This window comes from Podarcis cretensis (genome assembly GCF_951804945.1).
Source record: "Podarcis cretensis genome assembly, chromosome: 1".
NCBI classification, from domain to species: Eukaryota; Metazoa; Chordata; class Lepidosauria; order Squamata; family Lacertidae; genus Podarcis; species Podarcis cretensis.
In genome coordinates, this window is record NC_137170.1 from 24,210,568 (window position 1) to 24,236,898 (window position 26,331).

The following is a 26,331-nucleotide window of genomic DNA, read 5'->3' on the forward strand; positions in this document are numbered from 1 at the left end:
CAGTGGCCAGGGCAAGGGGATTCCCAAGGGGGACACTCCAGGAGCAAGGGGCCAGCAGGGACTCCTAGAGTAGCAGTTGGAAATCAGGACCAGCTTCCCCACCAGAGCATAGTGGGGGGGAAGAGTCCCAGGTATCGAGGGCAGAGGATTCCACACCAGGGAGTGAAGATAAGTCAGGGCTGGCCACGCCTCCATCGGAGAGCCAGACAACGGAGGGGAGGTCAGATCCGGGCAGTATCCCGGAAGAGGGAAGCAGTGACAGAAGCAGTGTGACGGTCAGGAGGAAGGTCACTGGGTTGGCGTGAGAGGCAAGTTCAAATGTACAGGAGCGCGGGACAGCAGAGAATGAGGATTGGGAACCAGGTCCTAAAGCCCGCCGGAGACAGGGGGAGGAGTCAGGCGACTCAGCGTCGGAAGAGTCCAGAAAGGGGAAAGCCCCAGTGGGCAGGAGGACCCAGAGGAGGAGAGAACAACGGAAAAGGTGGAGCAGGGCTAGGATCTTAAACTGGTGTCAGAGGGAAGGAGATTCAGACGGGACTTCGCCGGTCTAGGGTTTAAGACGTAGAGCTGCGCGCTGCGGCTTTGGAATGGAAGTTGAACTTCAATAAAGACTTTTGTACATAACAACGATCGGGCGTTGGTCCTCTGTGAGCTGGGACCTAGGGGCAGCTCTGACAGGTATATATTTCTCAACCACTTCCTTCTGGCAAAGTAGCTCAATGTGGACTACAAAGGGGCTTTCTTTGTATTAAAAAATATCCTGCATTTGTTGGAAATCCTTATATACATAACCATTAAAGGGACGGGGTAACCTCCTGCCCCTGCATGGTCACATTGCCCAGGGCTTGGGAACATGCCCTTGTGGTTAAAAACAAAACAGAACATAAGCAGAGCCTCCTAAATCAGGCCAATAGCCTATCTAGTCCAATATCCTTTGGTGGCCAACCAGATGGCTGTGGGAAACCCAAAAGCAGGATTCAAGCACCAGAGCACTCCCTCTCCTGGGGTTTCCAGCAACTCCTATTCAGAAGCATTGCTGCCTCCAGCTGTGGAGACAGAGCATAGACATGATGGTTAATAGCCTCTGATAGCTCTCTCCTCCATGCATTTGTTCTCTTAAGGTCATCTAGCTTGGTGGCCAGGCACTCTCATGCAGGCCTCAGGCAGCAGATTTTGGATGTTTTGTTACTATTTTTTACCACCATGAAGGCATTGCCTGGATATTGTGTTTATATATAAACAAGCAAACAAAATTAGTTTTATGCCAGAAGTACAATCTTTACCTTATGGACTCTGTTTCTGCCACAGCATGACTATGACCTGACACGATAACTGTCCCCTTCCATTGCATGGGGTTTTGTGGCTAGCACCAGTTCAGAGTGTTTGTCATTTAAGTTTTTGTTTTTATTGGATGTGTAATACCAGTCCAATTCAAAATTGGGTTTGTAAAGGCCAGAATTCTCCTTAATGCAACACCACTGGAGGCAGCATGTGTATCTACCCTATATGGTATACTGTGTCCAATTCTGGGCACCACAATTTAAGGAGGATGTTGACAAGTTAAAACATGTACCGAGGAGGGCAACCAAGATGATCAAGGGTCTGGAATCAAGCCTTATGAGGAACGGTTGAGGGAGCTGGGTATGTTTAGCCTGAAAAAGACGAAACTGAGAGGAGATATGATAACCATCTTCCAATATCTCAAGGGCGTCCACATGGAAGATGGAGCAATCTTCTTTTCTCCTGCTCTGGAGAGTAGGACCCAAATCAATGGATTCAAGTTGCAAGAAAGGAGATCAGGAAGAACTTTCTGACAGTAAGAGCTGTTCAACAGGGAAACAGTCTCCCTCAGGAGGTTGTGGACTCTTCTCCTTTTGAGGTTTTTAAGCAGAGGCTGGATGACCATCTGCCATGGATACTTTAGCTGATATTTCTGCATTGCAGGGGGTTGGATTAGATGACCCTTGGGGTCCCTTCCAACTCTATAATTCTATGATTTCTAAGTAAGTCCCTGTGACCTCAGGTCAGTGGCTACCGCACTGCAGCCTTCACCAGCAAGCCTTTCAAAGCAGGACAACTCGTGTCAGCAACAGCCAATAAGGGTGAGGGCCGTGGCCACAAGCATCTGGAAGGCATCAGGCGGGCGAGAACCTCTTGTTCAGATGCTGCAACCAGCTGGCTCAACTCCCCCCAGCTACCCCTCTGGGGGGAAAATGAGAGTAACGTGAGAAGGAAGGGAAGACTCGTGATCATTACAAACCCTCCAGGTGCCCCTATTTTCCAGGGACAGTTCCCGGATTTACAGACGCCGTCCCGGTTTCTGATTTCATCCCGGAATGTCCCGCTTTTCCTTAGGATGTCCCTATTTTCATCGGAGAAATGTTGGGAGGGTATGGAGTTAGGCAACCCCCTGAACCAAGGAGATAAGCAGCTATATAACCTTTAGAAGACACCCCTGCGTAGGGAAGTTGTTTAATGTTTAATTATGTTTTTACATATGTTGGAAGGCACTCAGAGGGGCTGGGGCAACCCAGTCAGATGGGTGGGGTATTATTATTAATCAGTGCTTTTTCTTTGCTACGATTCACATTTTGTGAATCTAAGTTTGGCCTCATTGAAGGGCAGTATTTCAATATGAGTAGGAAAATGAGAGTACCCCTAATCATTTTTTTAAGAAAAGAAGCACTCACAATAATAATAGAATAAGATGTTCCTATTTTCATCTGAGAAATGCTATGCTGGCTGTTTAGCAGTAATAATAAACCATTCATTCATTCATCTGAGAAATGCTGGAGGATATGTACTGAACCGAGGCATCCAGTTATTATTATTATTATTATGTTGTTGTTTGTTTGTAGGTATTGCTTTCCCCCTACAACTCTTCAAGGCATGTATTCCTATTCTAGAGCTTATAAATGTCTGCGTCTATATAATTTTATTCCTTCTCAATATGGATGGTCAACATTAGTTGCCCTCCCCCGGCCCTGAAGGAGGAAGGAGCCGAGCACGGCGAGCCGCTCTGGCGACTGAGCTCTTCTCCCGCCCGTCCCGTTTTCCCGCCCAAGGAGCCGCTCCTCCTCCTTTTCCTCCTCCTCCTCCTCCTCCGCCCGCGCCGCCCCCGCCTCGTTCCTCCGAGCGCCCGGCAGGTGGCGCTGCAGCGAGCGGCGCTCGGCTCCCCCTCCGGTTCCCGTTCCGGGGCCGCAGCCGGGCTCGTTCCGCCGCCGAAAAGGCGCCCGCTGCTGCTGCTGCTGCCGCCGCCGCGCCGCCTGCCCCCACCCTTGGCCGGCCCCCGCGGCGCCCGGGGGCCGCCCAGCCTCCCCCTGCCGCCATGGCCACCAAGAAAGGGGGTTCGCGGCTGGAGACCGAGATCGAGAGGTGCCGCTCCGAGTGCCAGTGGGAGAGGATCCCCGAGCTCGTCAAGCAGCTCTCGGCCAAGCTCATCGCGAACGGTGCGGCCCTGCGGGGGGGGGGCGGGGGGAAGGGAAGCCGCGGGGCCGGACCCCCCCCACGACCCACCTGCTCCTCCTCCGGCGAGGGTGGAAGGCGCAGGGGCGGTGGAGGCAGAGCTCCCCCCAAGTAGGCAGCCGCGGGGATGGGTCAGGGATGGGTGCCCTCGCGTGGCAGCGAGTAGCCCGCCTTCGGTTGCACAACAACAAGAGGGGAGCCTCTGGGCATGTGCAGAATGCGGCCCTCCGCCGCCGGGCCACATGAGCGCCCCTGAGGGCAGAGGCTCCCAGGTCGGAGGGGACGGCGTCGGCGTTCTGTCCTTCCCCACAGAGGAGGCTCTGGGTGCTCAATTGAGTGGGGTGGGGGGTGGCACTTCTATGACCCCTTCCCCGAGGCTGTGGGTGGTACCCTGCCACCTGAGGTGTCTTGTGTTTTTGCATGTTGATGCTGCAGAGTGATGTCGGTATCTCTCTCCTTTAATATCGTCCCCTGGCATAAAGTCTGAAGTACTGTATCTTGGGTTGAAAACTGGCAGGGAATTTCCTGCGGTTAATTTTGTGGTGTTAGGCCAGCCTCAAATTTAAGCATCGAAGAGCAGCGTTAGGGTGTGAACTGATGGTTCTGGTTTTTTTGTTTGTTTTTTTGGTCAGATGCTCTAATGCTTCTGTTTTGTTTCTTTCATGCACGCGAGGAGTTGCATATAAGTATGCCTTCAGGTCTTTGACGATGGTGCTGAAATAGCGTGCACCCGTGTGATTTTATCTAATAGAGGTCTAAGGACTTCTGGCTAAAGCTTTTTAAGCTTGCATCTCATCTGAACACCAGGTAGAGTTTCCTGCCACTTAGCCAGAATTAGTGCCTCCATAATTTGACATCAGCAAAAAGGACTTCCAGGGAGGCCTGAGAATCTGTGGCTTGCTTGGCAAGTAACAATAGCATAAGTGAGCAAGTGCTGGGAGGAAATCACAGCCACTTCACTCCTCCCCTGGTTTTGGTACTGCTGCAATACCAGGAGCTAAACAATGGTTTGTTTTAGCGTCATGTGTTAACCTGGGCTCATTATTTGTTCAGCTCCATAGAAGCCAAGTTTACTCATGCCTTAGCTTCAATTTCCATAATTTCAGTACTCCCCACACAGAGAAATTGTGGCTGGATTTGCTCATTTTGACTGGCCCTCTAAATGGTTTCCCTGTTTGAAAAATTGATCTCATAGTATCACCAATATTGATATAGTATAACTAATATTGACAATCTGACAACGTTCATACTGAGGAGCAATAAAATTATATAGACGCAGACATTTATGAACCCTAGAATAGGAATACATGCATTGAAGAGTAGGGGGGAAGCAATACCTAAAAACAACAACCAAAAACTCCTATCAGGTTGTACTGCCAGGGCCTATGAAAAGAAAGTTATGAGTTGTTTTAACATGAGGAAACAATGGTAAACCTGTTCCTCTTTCATGTGTTGGGTAATGTTTGCTTTAACTAATAAAAAGTGGAACCATAAGGTTAAGGTAAAGGACCCCTGGATGGTTAAGTTCAGTCAAAGGCGACTGTGGGATGGAGCGCTCATCTCGTTTCAGGCCGAGGGAGCCGGCGTTTGTCCACAGACAGCTTTCAGGGTCATGTGGCCAGCATGACTAAACCGCTTCTGGCATACAGAGGACCGTGATGAGTGCTAGAGTACACGGAAACGCTGTTTACGTTCCCACCACAGCGATACCTATTTATCCACTTGCACTGGTGTGCTTTTGAATTGCTAGGTTGGCAGAAGCTGGGACAAAGCAACAGGAGCTCACCACTGTTGTGCGGATTCGAACCATTGACCTTCCGATCGGCAAGCCCAAGAGGCTCAGTGATTAAGACCACAACACCACCCATGTCCCAGTGGAAACAGAATACAATACTGAACACCCCTTGATGGGATTCTGATGCATTGAGCTATGGCGTAAAATGGTCTTTCTTTCTGTAAGCAGGGTACTGGAATTGGGAATTTGATCAATCTAAAAAGATTTGGTCCAATATTGGTCATGCATTTTTAAAAACCTTTGTATGGGATCAACAAAGATGGTAACTATCAACAGGTTTCATACATAAGCTTCTTACAAAAGAGAGAAAGATGTTGTTGTAAAACAGTAATGATTAATTCATGTTTATCCCAGCCCTCCGCCAAGGAGCTCATGATGCCTTATGGAGTCCTTTTATTCTGACAACAACCCTGTAAGGCAGTGTTCCCCAACCTTGGGCCTCCAGCTGTTTTTGGACTACAATTCCCATCATCCTTGACCACTGGTCTTGCTAGCGAGGGATGATGGGAGTTGTAGTCCAAAAACAGCTGGAGGCCCAAGGTTGGGGAACACAGCGTAAGGTAGCTTAGACTAAGGCTGGGCAGGTGACTGGGCTAACCACTGTCTGATGTGCTTCATGGCTGAGTGAGAATTTAAGCCTACGGCCCCCTGGTTCCAGCCTCATCCTTTGTTCACTATGCTGTGGCCATTGCCACCTATAGCTGTGTTCCTGTTTGAATATGCCTATGCAGGCGTCCTCCCACTTAACCCGGGGTTTACGTTCCAGGCCCCCACATGCATAAGTGAAATCGCTTAAAGTGTGGAGCTCCCCAGTATAATAGGGAGGGTGTGTGGGGAGAGAGAGAGAGAGAGAGAGACTCGTTCTGTAAATCACTTGGGGCCACTGTTCAACCTGTCCTGAGCCTGCCTGCCTGGCTGCATGTAGCGCTGGCTGGCCGTGAAGGGAGAACGCCAAGAAGGGCATCCAGAAAACTAGTGCCAGGATCGGGATGTGGATGCACAGTGGAGATGGGGAGAAGGCGCCTCCTGCCCCACACTGCTGGTTGATCAAAGGCCACCTTCCCTTTCCTGAGTAACTTCAGGGCAGTAGCTCCAGTGTGGGAGCTACTCCAGTAGAGCCAGTGTGGTGTAGTGGTTAAGAGCGGTGAACTCGTAATCTGGTGAACCGGGTTCGCGTCTCCGCTCCTCCACATGCAGCTGCTGGGTGACCTTGGGCTAGTCACACTTCTCTGAAGTCTCTCAGCCTCACTCATCTCACAGAGTGTTAGTTGTGGGGGAGGAAGGGAAAGGAGAATGTTAGCTGCTTTGAGACTCCTTCGGGTAGTGATAAAGCGGGATATCAAATCCAAACTCCTCTTCTTCTTCGCCAAGTAAGGAAAGGCCTATTCATTCATTCATTTATTCATTCATTCATTTTGCAGCGACCTGCATAAATGCAGTTGTGCACAAGTGGGATGCATATAAGGGTGTGTGTAAAAAGGTAAAAGTTAAAGGACCCCTGGATGGTTAAGTCCGGTCAAAGGCGACTATGTACCTGTAATTATATCAGGGAGCTAATATGAGAATTTGTGTGATGCTTCTAGGCTTGCCCATGATTGCTGCCATAATGATTAATTTCACCATAATGACATTTTTACATGTAAGCTGCCATCTACACAGTGGCATTTTTGGAATATTTGACAATATTAGACTGGTCAGTTGCACAGTTTGTCAGCCCTATGGTTAAGAGTGTGTTGTTATATGCAATTGTAAGTCCTGAAAATAACATTTTTTAAATTAAAAAAAAATCCACTGTGTTAATGTAGCATTTGCTGTTATAAATTGCAAGGTGGTTGTTAGCTACTGTGAACATTTGTGGTGTAGTACTTTCAGTATTTAGTACAGTCTTTCAAAATGCATTACAGGGAGCTGTGGGATTCTTGAAAGAGAAGCTATATAAAATTCTTAATAAAGAACAAATATAATAAGAAGGAACAACTTTTAAAGAAGAACCTTTTCCAGTGGGATTTACTTCCCAGTCCATGTGTTTTGTTTAGCAGACTTAGGTTGCAAGCTTATACAATTAACTTGGAAGTAAAATGCATTCAGTAAAGTGGAACTTGCTTTTGAATAAGCATGCTTGCATCAGACAGGCTCTAATTGTTATATGTACATACTTGGGAATAAGTTTTACTGAAATGAATAATTTGTAGTGGGTTAATGTTCGTGTGGAAAGAAACATTTGCAGCTATCACTTCAATTGAACCACAAACCTCTGTTAACATGATTATTTAAAATTCCAGATTGTCACTATTTTTGACTGGCCTTCAATCATGTACCGGCTAATTCAAATTGCATCGCCCCCCCCCCCCCCCATTCCAGACTTTTTGTGATAAGGAAAGTGATTGGGGTGACAACACTGGAATGAATGGGATAACTTAATATAACCTTAACAAGTTGGAATGAACAACTAAATAGTCGTTGTTATCTAACCTTCCTGCAAATATGTGCAAATAAATCTGGATTAATGCCCAATAAACTGGTCATTTGGAAGCAACCTAACAAGCTTTACTAAAGCTATGTTGGTCTTTTCACATGTGCACTCACGAGGTCCTACATACAGGTACTTGTCACCAACCAAGAAGTACAGTAGTTGCTACTGAAGATTTCAAATTGCAGGTTATAGTTGTGCTCTGAGTGGTGGTATCTTGCTGGATTATAGGATAGAATTTACGAATCTCTATGTAGAAGGAGGCAGTTTTCTGCTCAAAAAAAAGTGTAAGGCTTGAATGAGGTTTCCATAGCGTTTTGATCATACATTTTTTTACATCTTCATATCTACATGTTACTCCCTCCCCAACTAGCTTTTTTATTTCTTGTAAACAAGTCTGTTAACTGTTTAAAAAGCCAAAAACACAAAGTGTGCTGACAAGATTAGAGGATACGAATATGTCATTAAACCTATCTTCATTGGTTGTGTGCATTTGATATTTTGAGTTCCACTGTGCTTTGGTTTAGTGAAGCATTCCAGGCTTGTGGTTATTAGCAGTACTATCTGCAGAGGGGTATTGAGAGCTTTTCTATCAACAGCGATTCTCATACCAATGGCTTTAAAGGCTTTTAGGGGATATTTGAGATACCACACTTCTCTTGTAGCAAATCACTCTGTGGTATTCCAGTACTGCTGCCCGTTTAGTCACGATATCCCTCCAGGCATTCTTTTAAGTAAGCTTCTCTATTTATGTTTTGGAGTAAGGGAAAGCATGGTACCGGGATATGGTGATGAGAGTGTACTACGATTAAAGAATGGGGTATGTTGTTGCTGCCAGTGGCTATCACGGATTAAAAAGCAATGTGATTGACATAAAGTCCTAAATGTATTTATTTGAGAGTACATACCATACCAGCAGAATTTGCTTGTAGGTGTTAAGCGAAGAAATATATTTATTAATACCAAAGAGTTTTGGACCATAGGGTGAAGTTTAAATCTGGAAGGTGCTGAACTCTTATGACTGAGAAGCTGTCAGAGAAACTGGGATTGGCTGAGATAGAAGAAATAAACTGCTGGCTTTGGCTATGAAACTAACCACAGTTTTTCATGTGAAGCTGTGGTTAGTTGAAAATGGAAAGGAGAAACTTTGAGGACATGCTATATCCAATGCTTAACCTTCTGACATACAGGCAGCAACCATTTTGTGCAGGGGGTGCCGTTCCTGGCCCCTTTGTGTGTGTGAGCACAATCCTACCACATTCTGCCCTGTCCCTGTTCCACCCCATTCCTCCCTGTTCTGAGTCCAGAAGGACCTCAGCATTGGCGGTTGTATGTCAGTTGAAGGTGCACGAAATGGTCACCATCTGTATTTTATCTGAGAAAGTAAGCCCACAAAGTTTTTCATTCACATACAATATTGCTAACTCCTTTGCACACACAGAGAATTACAGCCTGGGGGTGATAACCAACTTAAGTTATGTAAGTTCATTGATTCCTGATTTCTTAGTTTGCTTAATGTTGGATATTACTCTGCCAGTGTAATCATAACCATGTCTACTCAGAAGTAAGTACTATTGAATTCAAAGAGACTTACTTACAGATAAGTGGGTATAGGATGTAGCCTTAGGGCAGTGTTAGAAACTCGGATATATAAGCTAGGTGCCAAATGGCTCCTTAAACCAGGGTTACAGTCGCCAAAACAGAATGTCTAGTTGCCATTTGAGGCCAGACAGCTCGGAAGTCGTATTTTTTGTTTTGACTTTGGTTCCTGACATTCATTCTGATCACGGATAGAATTCTAAAGGATGCCTTATTAGTGTGTGAAAACAAGCAAGACCCAAGGATCCTCAGGCTGGTAACCAGGTGCAAAATGTGCCTGGCGCCTGGCGAATTTCAAACGCTGCCTTAGGGTGAGATCAAACAGGGTTTTACCTCCTCCTGCTGCTGCTGCTGCATAGCCCAAAATCTGGGATTCTATGGAGGGATCCTATGAAAGAGATTTTGAGGGTCCATGGGGAGCTGTTGTGCCAGGTTTGGCAACAATATATTGGCCAAACCTATGACCAAAAAGTGGGAGAAATCATGGCAAAGTAACATTTTGGCCTGTCATCTTGATTCAAATGTGGCCTGGCATCCAAGCATGGATGAAGTGCGTCAGGCCCACCTCGGAACCCTCATGCCATGTTTAGCAACATTATATTCAAGAGGCATCCAAACGTGCAGAGAACAAACAGGTGGGCAGATAAGATAAACCATTCTCCCCCAATAGGGGTGGCATAGAAATTTAATAAAATCATACTCCCTAGAAAGTACCATATTTTTTGCTCTATAAGACTCACTTTTTCCCTCCTAAAAAGTAAGGGGAAATGTGTGTGCATCTTATGGAGTGAATGCAGGCTGCGCAGCTATCCCAGAAGCCAGAACAGCAAGAGGGATTGCTGCTTTCACTGCACAGCAACCCCTCTTGCTGTTCTGGCTTCTGAGATTCAGAATATTTTTTTTCTTGTTTTCCTCCTTCAAAAACTAGGTGCGTCTTGTGGTCTGGTGCGTCTTATAGAGCGAAAAATACGGTATGTTAGGCACCATACACACCGCAAACTGTTCTATTGGCTACAATAAAATGCTTATTTAAATCCTAATTTCAGCAGGGGCAGGGAACACTATGGGCAATGTGAATCTGCAGGTGCAAAATTGGCAAACCCCTGTACTAGCAGTTCAGACATAAGTCTTCTCCCTTGTCTGTCTGTCTGTTTACATGTCTCTCTCCCCCCCGCACTGCCCCACACCACAGGACATTATTCGGCATTGCTGAACAGCCCTAAAATCTACTGTTAAGGCTATTGAAAGCTATTGTTTCTTGATAATTATACAAATCAAGATCTTTTTTCAGTATTTTAGGGATATGAGCAGCAGCATTCACCTTAATGTTGTGTAGTTCTTATATACCAGGAACCAAAATTGGTAAGAATTTCCTTCCTTTGCTGCTTAGCTGTTGCCATAACCTTCTGTGATATTCCTGTTTCTTTTTCTTAATAGCATTATGAAGCAGTTATGCAGATCTCTTGGCAACTAATCTCATAAGTAGACTGCCGTAAAGTGGTTGTGTTTTTTTGTGCATGATAAAAACATGGATTTGTTTTGTTTTCTTGACCCTGCCTCTCTCTGGTTCAATTATATTAAAGTAATCAGAATTGCAGGCAGTTATTCAATAACACCTATGCACTGGAACATTGGTGCAAATTGCTTACTTCAGTTTCCATCCATGCCTTTTCCTTAGAGTGAACTGCAATTTCTCTAGTATAGCCATTCTTTGGTGTTGAAGATAATCCTGTTTTTCTCTACTTAATACTGTTACAGGACTTGTTTTCCTCATTGCTGTTGTCTTCTCAGAGTGGATATCTTAAAGTGTTTTTGCTGCTCTTCAGAATATGCAGTGTCAGGAAACCTCACTTGACTAGGAAGGCAGGGGACAGCAATGTGGTTTCCATAAAAAGTAGTCATGTAGTATGTAGGGAGAAAATGCCACTGCTGGTATAGACGTATTTTCCCCTGTTAATGCCACATGCATTTTTTGAGCAATTCTAAAGCTTGAGACGTGGCAATTTGTTAACCTTTGCAAGTGATGCAATCAGTATTGGTAGCCTTCTGTCCTTGTTGGCTTTCTTGTGCAACTAAACAATCGACTCCTTATGCTGTTCTATAAATATTTGATTGCGGATTTTTCTGGTTATCTAATTCAGTATACAAGGAAATTGGCCACTTCCAAGCTATTCAAAATCAGCAGCGGGTTAAGAACTACTTTTTTTTTTTAAGTTAAGTTAAGTATGAAACCTCAATAGACATTTTGTCAGTCTTTAACTTCATGCCCTATGGCAACTAGCCACTGGTTTCCCCGACTCCTTAATTCTTGACTTCACTCTTTGGCAATCACTGTTTTGAAGATTATTTTTGGTGTTTTGAGCTTCCAGTATATGGTAAGGTGGTGTCTAAGAATGGCCTTTATATCATGATCGCATGAAACAAGTTTCATTGGCTGTTCCAGGTCTCTCTCTCTATTGGTTACTTTTAGGTACTTAGAGTTTATCATCTAGTACGGTGGTTCCCAAATAGCTCAGTAATGCAGATTCCGTTTTTCGGACTCCCTGGGGTCCACAGACTACCAATTGGGAACCACTGATCTAGTACGAATAATGTCAAGTACATTACTGAAAACCTCCCGATGTTACTTTATTTCCATCCTGTTCATAGTCTCAGTGTTCCATCTCTTTACTGTTCCTTGGGCTCTGATTTCTTCTGCTTAAATTATCCCAGCCAGTTGAGGATTACATTGCAAGTGCAATGACATCATGCTGCTAGCCAGTCAGATTCATTCAAATGACATCACAAAGTCAACTCAAAGCTAGAAGTGTTACCCTCTCTTTGAATGGGGCTTGAGGTGGAAGGCACATTGTGATAATTTTTGCACCTTTGCTTATCTAATTAGTGCTGGAAAGAGGGGAAATTTTCATGGCGGATGCAAATACAGTTGTACCTCGAAATTCGAATGCCTTGCAAGTCAAGCATTTTGGGTCCTGAATGCCGCAAACCCAGAAGTGAGTGTTGCGGTTTGTGAACGTTCTTTGGAACCTGAACATCTGACATGGGTTCCGTGGCTTCCGATTGGCTGCAGGCACTTCCTGCAGCCAATCGGAAGCCGCACCTTAGTTTCTGAAAGTTTTGGAAGTTGAACGGACTTCTGAAATGGATTCCGTTCGACTTCCGAGGTACGACTGTAGTTCAGCTCGGCCTCAAACAGTTACAAAATAATACAGGGATTTATATTTTATTTTTTTGTAGGGGAGCGAATTGGTCATTAAAAGTATTATTTAATAGGCCACAATCATATTTCTTGCAACAGCCCTGCTTTGTTGTCATGGGGCTTAGCTCAGCTTTACTAGGGTGCAGTTTGGAGTGTAAAACAGGATTGACCAGAGGCCACAGAAATATGTATAGGAAAGACGGCTCTACAATCTTCCTCTAAATCTCTATAAAGTTATTGGCTGTGCACAGCCTGGAATGTAGACTTAATAAACAACAACCTAGAAATGCTAAGAGTTAGTAAGGCAGATCAGTTCCTTTTGTCTCAAAGTGGAAATGGCTTTTCAAACTGTCTAGGGTCCAAAGTAAACATTTACAACTGTAGCTGCATGTAAAGATAGTTTGACTTTTATTGTGGCCCACTACTAGTGGGGGAATCAATCCTCTTGCCTGAAACTGCCCTCCCAATTGTTTTTCTCCTATGGATAAGGCACCAGTTTGCAGCGTAAATATAGGTCAGGGCATTTGTAGAGAAATGAATTCGACAATTGGACAAATGGGCTAGCAGGATCAAGCCTCCTGCCTCCAACCACTGCAAATCTTCTGCCTCCTGAAAGCCCTTTGCAAAGGAGAAGCAGCTGTTAGATTAAATTTACACTTAGCTATGGCTCTTGGGGCCCCTAACTATTGGAATGATTGATTTCCACGCTTATGCCAGTAGCTCCCCAACTCATTCTTAGAGCCGAACATCGCGTTCTTCATGCTAATAATTTCTTCTTGGGCAAAGCAGTTATTAGAAATTATAACTATGGCTTATGGGCCAGAGTGAGATGTCAACTATGTTTACAAAAGCTGTAGAACACTCCTTCCTTCAGTAATATATGAACAGCAGTTCCCGTTACTTTGGTAATTATTGCATAGCAGAATGTCTTAGGGCTATGATGCACACTGTTAACAAGATGGATTTACGGTTTTGTTTACCCACAAATCAGATAGGAGTTTGCTGAATGTGCCTCTCTCAGATTCCTGGCAAGTAGACATGGGCATAAATATTTCTGGTATTACAGTTTTCATTAAATGAATGTTCATGCAGTAGACAGTTGAAGTTCTCAAAGTGTATGTCACCTGTGTGTGGTTACAGACAGTTAACCAAGATTGTTTGTATGCTGGTCGAAGATGACTCAAATAAAATTCATTTCTGAGTTTTTTTCTGTCTAGAATCTTAAAACCCCTAGAATCAATATACTTGGAACAACGCTACTGGTATAGCAAGCAGATTTGACACACACATAGTTATGCATGCCCTATTCTATTTTGCGTACATAACTAATTCTGTTATGCATGCTTAATTCTGAAAGTTGTTGTACAGCAATTATGTGTCACTGTATAAAGCATCCAAAATTTGCTTAAATGCAGTGCAGAGATTTTAAAGGATAAGACAATACCTGCCCAAAGGCTCGTTATCTAATAGATGCAATACTGTGCGGAAAAGCATGAGGAGGAGGGCAAGCAAATTCAGGTATCAGTGCTTGTCTGTGGAATTTTTTTAAGGAGCCTAAATACCGTACATTAAATCAATATGGGCTGTGCAAGCTGTTGGTCACAGTCTTGTGCGGTCCTCTGTTGCAGAAGTACATGGTTATAACTTGGCAGTTGATGGGCGGGTAGAAAAGTGTAGAAGATATATGAAATTAGAAGGGAAGAAGAGAACTGAAGTAGGTGCATGACCCTCCTCGCCCATGAAAATGCATTTTACAAGGTTTCTTCAGTTCAAATGGTGCATTAAATATAGAACTACTGATATCCTGACATCCTTTTTAAGGAACAGGAAAAGCCACTCCTAGGGGAGAGACACAAGAGCAGAGAAGGGAGAGTGGCATTTTCCCTCTTGCTGTGTCCCTGTTGCAGTGCCCCCCCCAGCCACGTTTTTCACTGCAGGGAAAAAGCCATGCAATTCTCTGAATGTTTGTGTAGACACTTGGGAAGAGGCAATTTGGAGTTGGGAAACAGCACACTAATTGTCACCTCTCCCCTTGAGCTCTCCATCTAGTTCCATCTAGTTTTGTGCCCGGCAAAAACATTCCTCTTTAACTAGGCCTTTGGTTGACTGACATTCAATGCCCTTTTAAAATGTGTGTGTGTGGGGGTTATTGGGTTGTTGTTGTTTTCATTTTGATTATGTATTCTGTGGTTTTATATCATGATTTTATCCTGTGAACCATCCTGAGACCTGCGGGTATAGGGCAGTATCCACATTTAATTAACGAATTAATAAATAATCTTTTCCTGTTCTATAAGGGCTAGTGGGCTACCACTGTGCATATGTAACATGCAACATTCCTTTTGGACTATGAGTCAAGAACTCTGTTCAAAGAAGTGTTTTGTGCTGCAAGAGAAGCTATGGGAATGAAAGCATCATTATTATTATTTACTCTCTTGAAAATAATTTCTGCCGCTGTGTGTTTCACAAACATGGCTGTAGGCTTTCTGTGTCCTCTTATGATCGGCGTCTGGTGTTAGCAGCATGTGCAGACCATTGATCTGCTTAATGATCTCGCCTCTCTCCATAGATGACATGGCAGAGCTCCTCCTTGGCGAATCCAAGCTGGAACTTTTTCTGAAGGAGAACCCTCTTAAGCAGGGCGCGAGCCCCTGTGGTCCCCGGCCAAAGTTAATTGAAGTCAGGAAGCACCTCACTGCAGCGCTTGACCGAGGAAACCTAAAGGTACTTGCCACTTCTAAAACAGTATCTGGGAATTTTTGAGTTAACAAATAAAGTCTGCATCAGGCTTTTGGAATCAGGTTTGAGAAATATTTTTCCATTGCTGTGTTTGGATTTTGCGAGGTGGACACATTTTCTATATTCTTATTTCCATACTGCCCTTCTTCCCAGCTGGGAGCTCCGAATAGTGTACACAGTCCTTAAAATGTCTTAAACCACAAACTTTCTGTTAACCCGCCGCACAACGTTACGAGGCATTAACCACTTCCTGGATCCACATGTCTATCCCTTTCTACTGAATCTCATCCGCCATGTTGTGCAAGGATCAAGAGAGTGCATGGCTTGCCTGACCCCTGCAAGCACCCTGTCCACATCGTTGGGTTACTATAGCAAACCGATTCCACAAAATATGACAAAAAAGTGATTGACTACCTTCCGCTGGACTGGCAGCAATTGTGGCGTTGAGTTCCAATTGCATATGAACCTGACACCTCAAAGTGCTTTACAAATCTATCACCAAAGGCTATTGGGTGACTAGCTGTTTCTGCCTGGACTTCAGTAGCCCATTCACCACTCAAGAAGGCTCTGCTGGGTGGTTCACTGATGATGCAGCAAAGTAGGCTTTCTTGCTGCCTATGTCATCTGATAGGTTCAGTTCTGTGCTCTCACTCATGTCTGGTTGTATTTGCTACAAGAATTGAGCTCCACCTGTTGGCTGGCTCAGTTCATTGCCAGGAGCTCCTTTTTGGGCTGTCTGAGGACGGAGGGGGAGCAATTATGATGATGGCTCTGCCCATCAGGCTTCATTTCGCTTTAGAATTATTTACAGTAGGTATTTGGTGTCCAATAATGGACGCGGGTGGCACTGTGGTCTAAATCACTGAGCCTCTTTGGCTTGCTGATCGGAAGGTCCGCGGTTCGAATCCCCGCTCCCCTTGCCCAGTCCCTGTTCCTGCCCACCTAGCAGTTCGAAAGCACATCAAAGTGCAAGTAGAAAATAGGTACCACTCCAGCGGGAAGGTGAACAGTGTTTCCGTGCACTGCTCTGGTTGGCCAGAAGTGGCTTAGTCATGCTGGCCAATGATCTGGAAGCTGTCTGCGGATAAACGCCGGCTCCCTCGGTCAATAAAGCGAGATGAACGCCACAACCCCGGAGACGTCCGCAACTGGACCTAATGGTCAGGGGTCCCTTTACCTTTAATGGTCATTTGTTAAATTTTATTACAGTTTCATCCTTACAGTTTCATCCAGCAATCTAACAGCAAATTCCCAGCATTCCCCCCCCCCCCCCAGTGTTGCGGCACACTAATGGACAAAGAAATAAAACCCAGGATGGGGCTATGCAGATAAAGGGCTGGGCTGTGCAGAAAAGAGCTGGGAACAGGGCATAAAAGTGCTATTCAGCTGGTATTTTGAAATAATAAAATTAATGGTAGCAACCATTAATTAGTTCATTTTTCTTCCTCTTGTTTGGTATTTTTATTTCGGTTATGCAATTTTCACAGCTGCATTTTTGCTGCAAGGTGAAATGTTATGTAGGATGTTTTTGCGACTGTGTTAAAAATAAATTTCATGAGTGTAGTTATTTCCTGTGTTTTCAGTTGCAACGATTCCTCATCTTTAGAATATAAAACTATACACAATGCTAGATAGAGTGTTTAGACAAGGTAAGAATGCAGATAATGCTGTGTTTTCTTGGAGTAAATATATGCAATTTCTTTCCTCCAGCCAGAGTTCTTACAAGAAGCCAACTTGGTTATGGCCAAATCAAACTATATGGAAGGTGATTACAAAGAAGCTCTTAACATATATGCGAGAGTGGGTCTCGATGGCTTGCAGCTAGTAGCTGTACCTCCTTATCGGCTGAGGATGATAGCTGAAGCATATTCTACCAAAGGTAAGACGACTTTCAGTTCTTCCATGATTTTTCTCCCACATCCCCTTCAAATAAAATACATTGCACATGTGACCAAATTTAAACTTGGTGATGCTTGTTTCTGTTAACATTTTGGCTGCATAGGAAGAAGCATGATTCTTTGCAAGAAGCAAAGATAAGAAAACTAGTAATTCAGATTAATGCATACACATCTTGGTCAAAGTATGTCCCACTCTCAGTGTTAACCTGTTAATTCAAAAGGCACCATGGTTGGTTCCAACAAGCAAGCAAGCTGTGACTTGTGTGATCATCATCTGGGAGCCATAGATATGCATCAGATCACACCTTCTCTTCCCCCAAACTGGTACATTGCAACTTTTGGTTTTTCCATCTCACAGAAGAGGAGGCGCGATCTAGTATGAATCTGTGGCTCTGACTTTACACTATTCATGCAAGTAGATGGGCATTTACAAGCAGTTATTTTGATCATGTTATCAGGAATACTTTTGAGGAATGTTATGCTTAATTTAGTTTAAGTTCACTAAAACTACAAGCTGAAAACTCATTGAATTAGAGACATGCTTTTGTTTCAGCAAAGGAACTCAAATTCAGGCAGCCCTGTATCAGGAAGTTTTTAATGTTTGATGTTTTATTATGTTTTTATATGTGTTGGAAGCCGCCCAGGGTGGCTGGGGTAACCCAGCCAGATGGGTGGGGTATAAATAATGAAATATTATTATTACTCTGTTGTTCTTTGAAGACATTGATTAATATGGGTTGGATCCAGGAAAAAGTGCACTGAAGAGGCTGGTGGGAGCTGACTTTCCTGCCCCAGTCTCTTCCAAGGATGAGGGGTCCCATTAAATGGGGGTGGGATGTAGAATCCCAGAAAATCAGTTGTAGGTTCCTTTTCCAAGCAGGTTATGGAAATAAACGGCTCTAATGACAATTGCATCATTGTAAATTATTGGTATTTATTGTAAGGCATGGTATGATATGTATGGCTTTTCTTTGTGTGCTTGGGGCCATTATTTATAGTCTAGGAATAGACAAGGGTGGAAAGTTTGCAGAAGTAGGTTGTCTAATCAAACCTTCATCTGTGATTTTGGAATATACCCCAGATTCCCAGCAAAAACATTGAATCTGAGTTGAGAATTGTACATTTTCAAGGCTTCCTGCAGCCATCCTGTCAGGAATGTTGATTTCAGATAACTCCTTTTGGGAATATGTCTTGATGTCCCCTTCTACAAAAGTATCTTCCTTCTATATTCATTCTGACGTACTTTATCATTATGAACAGGATCTAGAAGTTAAAAACGGGCAAGGATAGGTTTGGGTCATTTCCCCCCTGTGCAATACTGACGTAGTTTCTATAGGTGGCAGTGTTGCCCCAGCGTCAAGATGTGCTCTGCAGTGTGCGTGCATAACAGAAAGCTGGGTCATTGTTTTGAGAACACAGCAGATTCTGTGCATTGGGGTATAGAATTTTTCATGCCTTGATGCATTTGGAATTGCTTCTTTTGTCTGGAAGAGCAAACATTTGCCATCTATGTGGTTTGTTTTTCTTCAGAGAGAGCAGACTCAGTGGCAGCATTGACAACTGATTCTAAATAATGTCTAAAATTAATCTGAGCGTTTGCATGCCCTGCACAGTTCAGTCCAACTGCTGGTCATATAGCTGTGAAGAGATTTTGCTGCCTAGCGTGGTAGGAGTGTAGGATACTTGATAGGCTTCCTATATAACAGTATTCAAGTTTGAAGGGGTGGGTAGAAGTTAAAATTAATTTTAATGCTTTTAAAAATGTCTCTGATCTAGGAAAAAAATTAAGGTAAAAATCACCCTACGAAAGGATTGTTTGGCTTGAGTGAAATGAGTAGATTTTTGCTGACAAGTTAATGTTGCAAAGTTGTTTTGAAAACCTACTCTCCTTATACATTCGGACCTTGGTTTTTGAACAGCCTAGTTCTGGAACGTTTTGGCTCCCGAATGATCCAAACCTGGAAGTGACTGTTCCGGTTTTCAAATGTTCTTTTGAAAGTCAAACGTCCAAAGGGGCTTCCATGCCTTCCGATTGGCTGCAAGGAGCTTCCTGCAGCCAATCAGAAGCCGCGCTTTGGAAGTGAACGCTTTGGAAGTCGAATGGACTTCTAGAACGGATTCTGTTTGACTTCCAAGGTACAACTGTACTTGCAACAAGCAAAGCGAGGTATTGGCAGTGTCATGCTAGCAAAAGGGAGGTTTCTGGGAAAACTTGCTCCTTAAGAAGGGGTCACAGGGAACCAAAATATTGTCAAATAGGGCATTGTTAATTGACAGGCGCTTCCCTAATGCATCTGGGTAACACTGGGATGGATTGATGCCCAGAGATAGCTTGGTCAGATAGGATGAGGACAGCTCTCTTCACTTGTGTTGCTCCTAGGAGCTGTCCAGAGACCTACGTCACACATTAAGTGCTCCCCCCTCCAGCCTTTCCACTGTTGCCTGTAAACCATGATGATTGCACACTTGGAGAAACCTCCGTCCATCTGTCTCTTGGCCTTAAGAGGCCATTGGCCTTTTACTCCACTTCACTTTCCTGTCCAAATACAATGAGAACAAGCGTTACGGAGTTTCCCATCATTTCTCATTTCTTGCCTCTTATGATATTCTATGATAGATTTAAAAACGCTTATTTTATTACCAGAAACAAATGTTAGCCTATTAAGCACTGAAGCCTTCTTTTATTCAATAAATAAGGAGTAAGGAATTCAGTTTTACAGTTTGTTGTTTCCTAAGCCCAGCACTGCCTCCTCCAGTGTTGTATCTTCCTCCCTGATTTCAGTAAGTATAGAATAATTTACCTCTAGCAGAACAAACGTACCTACTAGCAGCCTTGTACCTAGCATCGCTTGGGCATTCTAAGAAAGCAAAAAATCAGGTCAGTTTTGAAAGGTAGAGACCACCGCCTGAACATAGACAAAAACCTGCTCCTCGATCTCAGAAACCGTCATGCAAAATTTTGTAAGGGTTTCCTTAGAGGTGTCCAAATGCATAGTGAACAGAGAAACCACCTTCCAAAATATATAATGGATACTGTTACGTATGCAGTCATACATTTTGGACTATCATCCAATAAACTACATGCACAGAAGTTAATTTAGTTTTCCAAACAGTAGGTCTGCCACAGTCTGGAAAAAGGTGGCGGCGGGGGGAAGACGTGCTTTGCTTTATCCATGGTTTTTCTCAAATCAGATATACCCCTGGTTTTTCTGTTAGGTACAGCAGTTTACAAGGACACTACAGCACAATTAACTATTGTATTGGTTTCTCTGCTTGGCCAGTGAAAACAGACTGCCTTAGCCCCTGATTATTTTATTTTCATTGAAATATCTTTATTTTTAGGTCTTTGTCTAGAAAAGTTGCCAATTTCCTCTTCAACAAGTAACCTCAATGCAGATCGTGAACAAGAAATTATTATGTGCTATGAGAAGGCTGGGGATATAGCCCTTCTGTACCTCCAGGAGATAGAAAGGGTAAGATGGAATATCTAGTTCAGTTGAAATATTGGATGTGATTTATTCCATAGTAGGACATAATGCCTAGTGCAGTCCTCTTCAAGGTAAGCTCAAGGTGATATGCATGGTTCTCCCCCTCCCGTTTTAATGCTCACGACATTAAAATGTACGTTGTTCTAAACTTTTTTTAACATTGTGTTTTTATTGTTGTAACCAACCCTGCCACCTTAGGTTGAAGGGCAGGTAAGAAATTATAATAACAGTCACCATCACAGCCCTGTGAGATAGGTTAGACTGAAAACCAGTGATTGGCTAAAGGTCACCCAGTGAGTTTCATGGCTGAGAAGGGATTTGAACCCTAGACTCCCAGAGTCCAACACTCTAACCCAGGCATAGGCAAACTCAGCCCTCCAGATGTTTTGGGACTACAACTCCCATCATCCCTGACCACTGGTCCTGTTAGTTAGGGATGATGGGAGTTGTAGTCCAAAACATCTGGAGGGCCAAGTTTGCCTATGCCTGCTCTAACCACTAAACCACACCATACTCCCAGACCATAAGGATTGCAGAAAATACCTATAAAGCACATTGCACATATTCGCTGGTATAAAATGCTATTAAATCATTTTTATATAACTTAGGGCAGTATCGGCCATCATGTTTATTCATGAAACCTAAAGATCGAAAAACTAAATTTATGTTTACTTACTTGGACTAGTTATAACTGTATAAATTCATGTACATACTTTGGTTTGTGAAAGAGGACTATAAAGCTGGAAGGGACTGAATCGTTCCATTAGGCCAACACTTGTGCTAAGAAAATGTTCCTTCACACGAGCCACATTAGCATATAATGAGAAATTAGGGTTTTGTGCCGTGTGGATGAGTTTCTGTGCACTCAGACAAAGCATTAGACATACCCCCTTGGCCTTCTGCATTGGGGGGAGAATGTCTGCTTAGTGTTACATAAGAAACGGGGACCCCGGTTTACAACGAACCATGGTTAGTTTCTAAGCAAACCAACTTCAAACCATAGGTTATACAGCTTTCCTGTTTAATAAGACATATTCACATTGAGAAGGGCTGTAGCTCAGTAGTTTCTTGTGATTCCTGAACCATCTCAGGGAAAAGTAGCAGTGTTGGTATGGTACTGATCTTGATTAAAAACCTACCTTGGCCATAAATTCAAAGGTTACTTTGAGGATGTCATTCTGTCCTGGCTTTTGCATTCCAGGTATTAGTGAAAAGAGAAAGATCTGGGTGAGATGCTCAGAGCATGCCAGTTTTGATTTATGCATGATTTTGATTAAAAAAATTATCAGTAGCATATTGTGATCAGCAATGCAATTCTGCACCTTAATTTCTCCTGAAATTTCCAGAAACTTGTTTGCCATCTAAAATAGAGCACCTCTTATTACTTTAAGTAAAGCATTAATTTACAGCTTTAATGCCTAATTCACTATTTGGAGACATTTACTGAAGATTAAATAACTCAGTCTTTGACCCCTGTGTGCATTATTTTAATAAATCTGGCTGCGTGCCAGAATAGGATATCTCATTATTTGCTGGAACTGAGCTCCTATTGATGGCTCATTTCTTTACACATTCCAGCTGAAAATAATCCAACATCATGTGCTGTTCAGCACTTTTTGTTCAGAATGCTGTGACTTTTTATCACTGTCTCAAGGTTGTGACAGTGTGGCTTGCGTAACTCACAGGAAAACTCCTAAGGGTTCACGTGGTAAAAAGAATCTTTCACCAAAAATGTACCAGTAGTGTGTGGTGGAAAATGTGTTGCAGCTTTGTTCTTAATGAAAGCTGGCATGCCTGAGTGGCTTATTGGTTGTGTAATCTTAAACTATAACACAGAATTTGTAGTCCTGAAGTATAGGCAGACTCCTGGATTTTATTTATGACCTTGTGTTTCATTTTCCCAACCTGTTAAATTGAGTTAATAGGAATGTGCTGGAGTTTATCTGGTTTTAAAACATAAAAATCCTCCAAAAGAACTTTTTAATCCATTCTTTCCTCAGTGGTCTCAACAGCTGTTTACCACTTGTTTCAGCAAGTTGGGTTCTTGCTATCTTTGTTTATAAGATTTTGCCAGCCTCAAAGTCAGGCATACAACACTAAAATAGAGTAAGAAAGCAACAGTTACAGAAATCGTAAAATAAAAACAGGACAGTGGGACCAGGAAGTGAAACTTTGATGAAAGCAGCAAATTGGGCCATTAAATGGAATCACATCAACATAAAATGCAGTTAAAGGCAAGGGAGAACAGGATGGGCATGGAAGTAGTTTTGAGTGCTATAGCAGTTTAGATTAGCCTTTGCCAACCACATGTTTAGGGCTACAACTTCCATCAGCTGCGCTGGTTGGGGCTGTTGGGCATGGGAGTAGCCAGGATTTTTGTTGTGGGGGCAGGACTTCGTTAGGAGGGGCATAAGTGACGTGACTGGCCAGTTGGTTAAGTATTTCTATTGTTTTACTTGGGGGGCAGCTGTGCCTATGCTGTTGGGAGTCCAAAATATCTGGAGTGCTTCCAGGAAGAAAAGCAAGTGAGTCTGGGCCAAACAACATTGGCCTTTTCTTGGCCCTCGCCCCATCCCCAGCTGGCAGCCCATTGTCCTTCCGAGGTGTGGCCAAGACGATAGCCACCCTGTAGCCAGGTGGGTGGCACCTAGCCAGGTAATCCCATGCGGTGTGGCAAACCGCGTGAGGGGGTGAGCGGACATTGTTTTAGTCGATCGGGGGAGGGGAGCTGCACCCATGCTGTTGGGAGTCCAGAATATCTGGAGTGGTTTCAGGGTAAAGGTAAAGGGACCCCGACTCTGGGGTTGCGGCGCTCATCTCGCTTTATTGGCCAAGGGAGCCGGCGTACAGCTTCCGGGTCATGTGGCCAGCATGACTAAGCCGCTTCTGGAGAACCAGAGCAGCACACGGAAACACCATTTACCTTCCCGCCTCATCAGTACCTATTTATCTACTTGCACTTTGATGTGCTTTCGAACTGCTAGGTAGGCAGGAGGGCTTCAGGTTGGCAAAGGCTAAATAGTGAGCCCATTTGAAAGTAATGCTAAACCGCGGTTTAGCACTAACTTGATGAGACTCCATGAGCCTGAGCAAAATATGGGGCTCATGCATTTAGTTTAGTTTCACTTTCAAAGAATCTCTGTTTAGCGTTATGGATGACTTTGGGATTGTGGTTTATAACAAAGCAATGGTCAGCACAGGAGCAGCTAACCAGGAGCACAGTTTAGCAACTATCCAGTGCTTTGCCGTTAACCAAGATCTGCAGATGGTATGCAGTGCTAAGCCAGGAGTTGACTGCTGGAGTGAGAGTGTGGTTGCCAACCTCAGGGTTTTAGAATCCCCGCATACTCATACTTCATATTCAGGCCAGTAGAAGTTTAGGGTTGGAGTTGCAATGACCAGCACATTCTTCCGAGATTTGGGAAAGACTCAGAGAGTGTGAGCTGCCTCTACAGTAAGCCCCAAACAAAGAAGTGCTGGGACAGTGGCTCAGAACCTTTAAAAAATTAATTTCTTTAGTGCCTCCCAGGTTCCCTCTCATCTGGGGATGCAAGAATAAGTGGGAGGTTGGTGGCAGCAACTCCTGTGCTGTGGAGTAAAACCTACTGCACACCAGCACACCAGGACTGTTGTGTTGCAGTTGCGCAACGAAGGGAGTGTGAGAGCCTCTCTTGGGCACCCACCACTATTGTCACATATGGAACAGAATATAGACATTGAGATGATAAAAGGAACGTATGAAGATCAATACTGTGTGTGTAAGTTGACTTGGGAGAAAGGTAGTAACTTGGGTAATTTCGATTTATTCCATTGTGTGATCACCCAGGTAATCATGGCCAATATACAGAACAGAAGCCCTAAGCCAGGGCCTGCGGCACATGAACAAGAACTTGGATATTTTTTAGAAACAGGACTTCAGAGAGCCCATGTCTTGTACTTCAAAAATGGGTAAGACTTAGTTCAATATTCTCCTTGATCATAAATTTAAGAATCTGCCAGAAAGTGAACTAGGCCAGTCTTAATATTTCAAAAGTATAGATACTTTGAAAATATTAACTCCTTTGTTAGAAAGTGAACTAGGCCAGTCTTAATATTTCAAAAGTATAGATACTTTGAAAATATTAACTCCTTTGTGACAGTCAATTTTTCATTGCACAATAATTTGAATTGTGTGCAAAACAGATCCTTCAGTATGTTTTATGGGAATGTAATTGGTTACAAAAAATTTTATTAAAGATTTCCCCATTTGGTGGTAAAGTTTTAGTATTGAAGAATGCTAGAAAAAGAAGAGTTGTTGATCTTAAAACTTTTTTTCCAAATCTCTTCAGTTACCACTTATTTTAATATTGTGCTGCAGGATAAACGTGCATGAAGACCAACAGTATGTATATGCATATTTCCATTTGTGACTACTCAGTAGATCCTTGTAGACTCTGCATGTCAGGTCATCCATAATTTTGCAATAACCTTCCCTAAGAATAGTTTACTAAGGTATATAAGAAATCCAAATGCTACAGAAAATGAAGAAAGGAATTCAAGCCTCTGTTCATTTTTGAAGGCTTCAAAACTTGGTGCACTAGGTTTTAGATTAGTTTGCTACTCCCACAACCCTCTGAAAGATGTGACTATTATAACATTTTAGATTCAAGTCAACCTTTATAGGAAGAGTAGAATATCCTGCTGTGTTGGTAACCTGTATTTGATATAAATGTCGTAGCTGGTGAAAAGCACTCCAAGTTTTGAAACATAGCATGTAATTGCTCATTTGAGTTTTATAGGTCCCATTTTTAGTGTTTTGAGAACCAATATGGAATAATGCATGGCCTCTGAGTTGTACTGTAGTTCTGATGCCATTATTTAATTGGACGAAAAATGGAATATTAAGATTTCATTTTTCGAGTACCCCTAGTAAATAAGGTTGCCAAGAGGGAAGGGGAGGAAGGAAATGTTGTGCTTTATTTCAGTTTTTAGTGGGAAATACTGGAAAAGAATGAGCTATAGAATGCATGTTCCTAAAACTTTGCATAGGAGAAATATAGGAATTTTCTTATTTAAGTACACAGATAGTTTGCGTAGTCTGGGTTAGGGTTGGTGGGCTGATCACAATAAACTAGATTTATTCCAGTTCAAGAAACTAGCAGTGGACTCTGGTCCACAAAATAAATTTGTTAATCTTTAAGGTGCCTCAAGACTTCTTGTTGTGTTTGCTGCAACAGAAACAGACTAGCACCGCTACTACTTGGTAAATTATTCACCCTGAGAATTCATTTCTTCCTACAAAACATCAATTACTAGCTGGCTTCTGTTCTGAAGAATTAAGGCCATTTCCTACACTCTTGTGTTTGTTCCTCAGAGTGAAGGTTTCATACTTGTGCTCTTAATTAACCAAAGATCCATGAATATGGCCCTTTCAAGCATCCAGTTTTCATTCTGGAAGTAACTTGGTGCAATCTTATGTGAAAATGCTAGATTTAGAAGTGGCTTGTAGATATGTTATCAATATAAGTGGCTAAGGTTGGGTGTTTGACCTCTTCAGAAACATTTCCCTGATCATGTGTTTTTAAAGTATCAACATCATGGCAACAAATAAGATTATATGCTGGTCTGGCACTAATTGCAAAATAACCACACAAATAACCACAGCTGCTATTGTGAAATAATTAAATTAATTCTAAAAA

General features: G+C 43.2%; 1 protein-coding gene across 3 annotated transcripts in view; it reads left to right on the forward strand.

The window, feature by feature from the left end:
• The first annotated feature begins 3,268 nt into the window (after positions 1–3,268).
• Positions 3,269–26,331, forward strand: part of TTC7B (tetratricopeptide repeat domain 7B) — a 103,383-nt gene continuing 80,320 nt past the window's right edge. For 2 of the 3 annotated variants that reach the window (XM_079948032.1, XM_079948033.1), the window contains exons 1-5: positions 3,269–3,449; positions 15,098–15,252; positions 16,978–17,146; positions 20,508–20,638; positions 24,480–24,601. In XM_079948032.1, coding sequence (XP_079804158.1) covers positions 3,329–3,449; positions 15,098–15,252; positions 16,978–17,146; positions 20,508–20,638; positions 24,480–24,601 — 698 coding nt within the window. In that variant the 5' untranslated portion in view covers positions 3,269–3,328. The remainder of the gene's footprint in view (positions 3,450–15,097; positions 15,253–16,977; positions 17,147–20,507; positions 20,639–24,479; positions 24,602–26,331) is intronic. The other variant, XM_079948034.1, reaches the window with a different exon arrangement.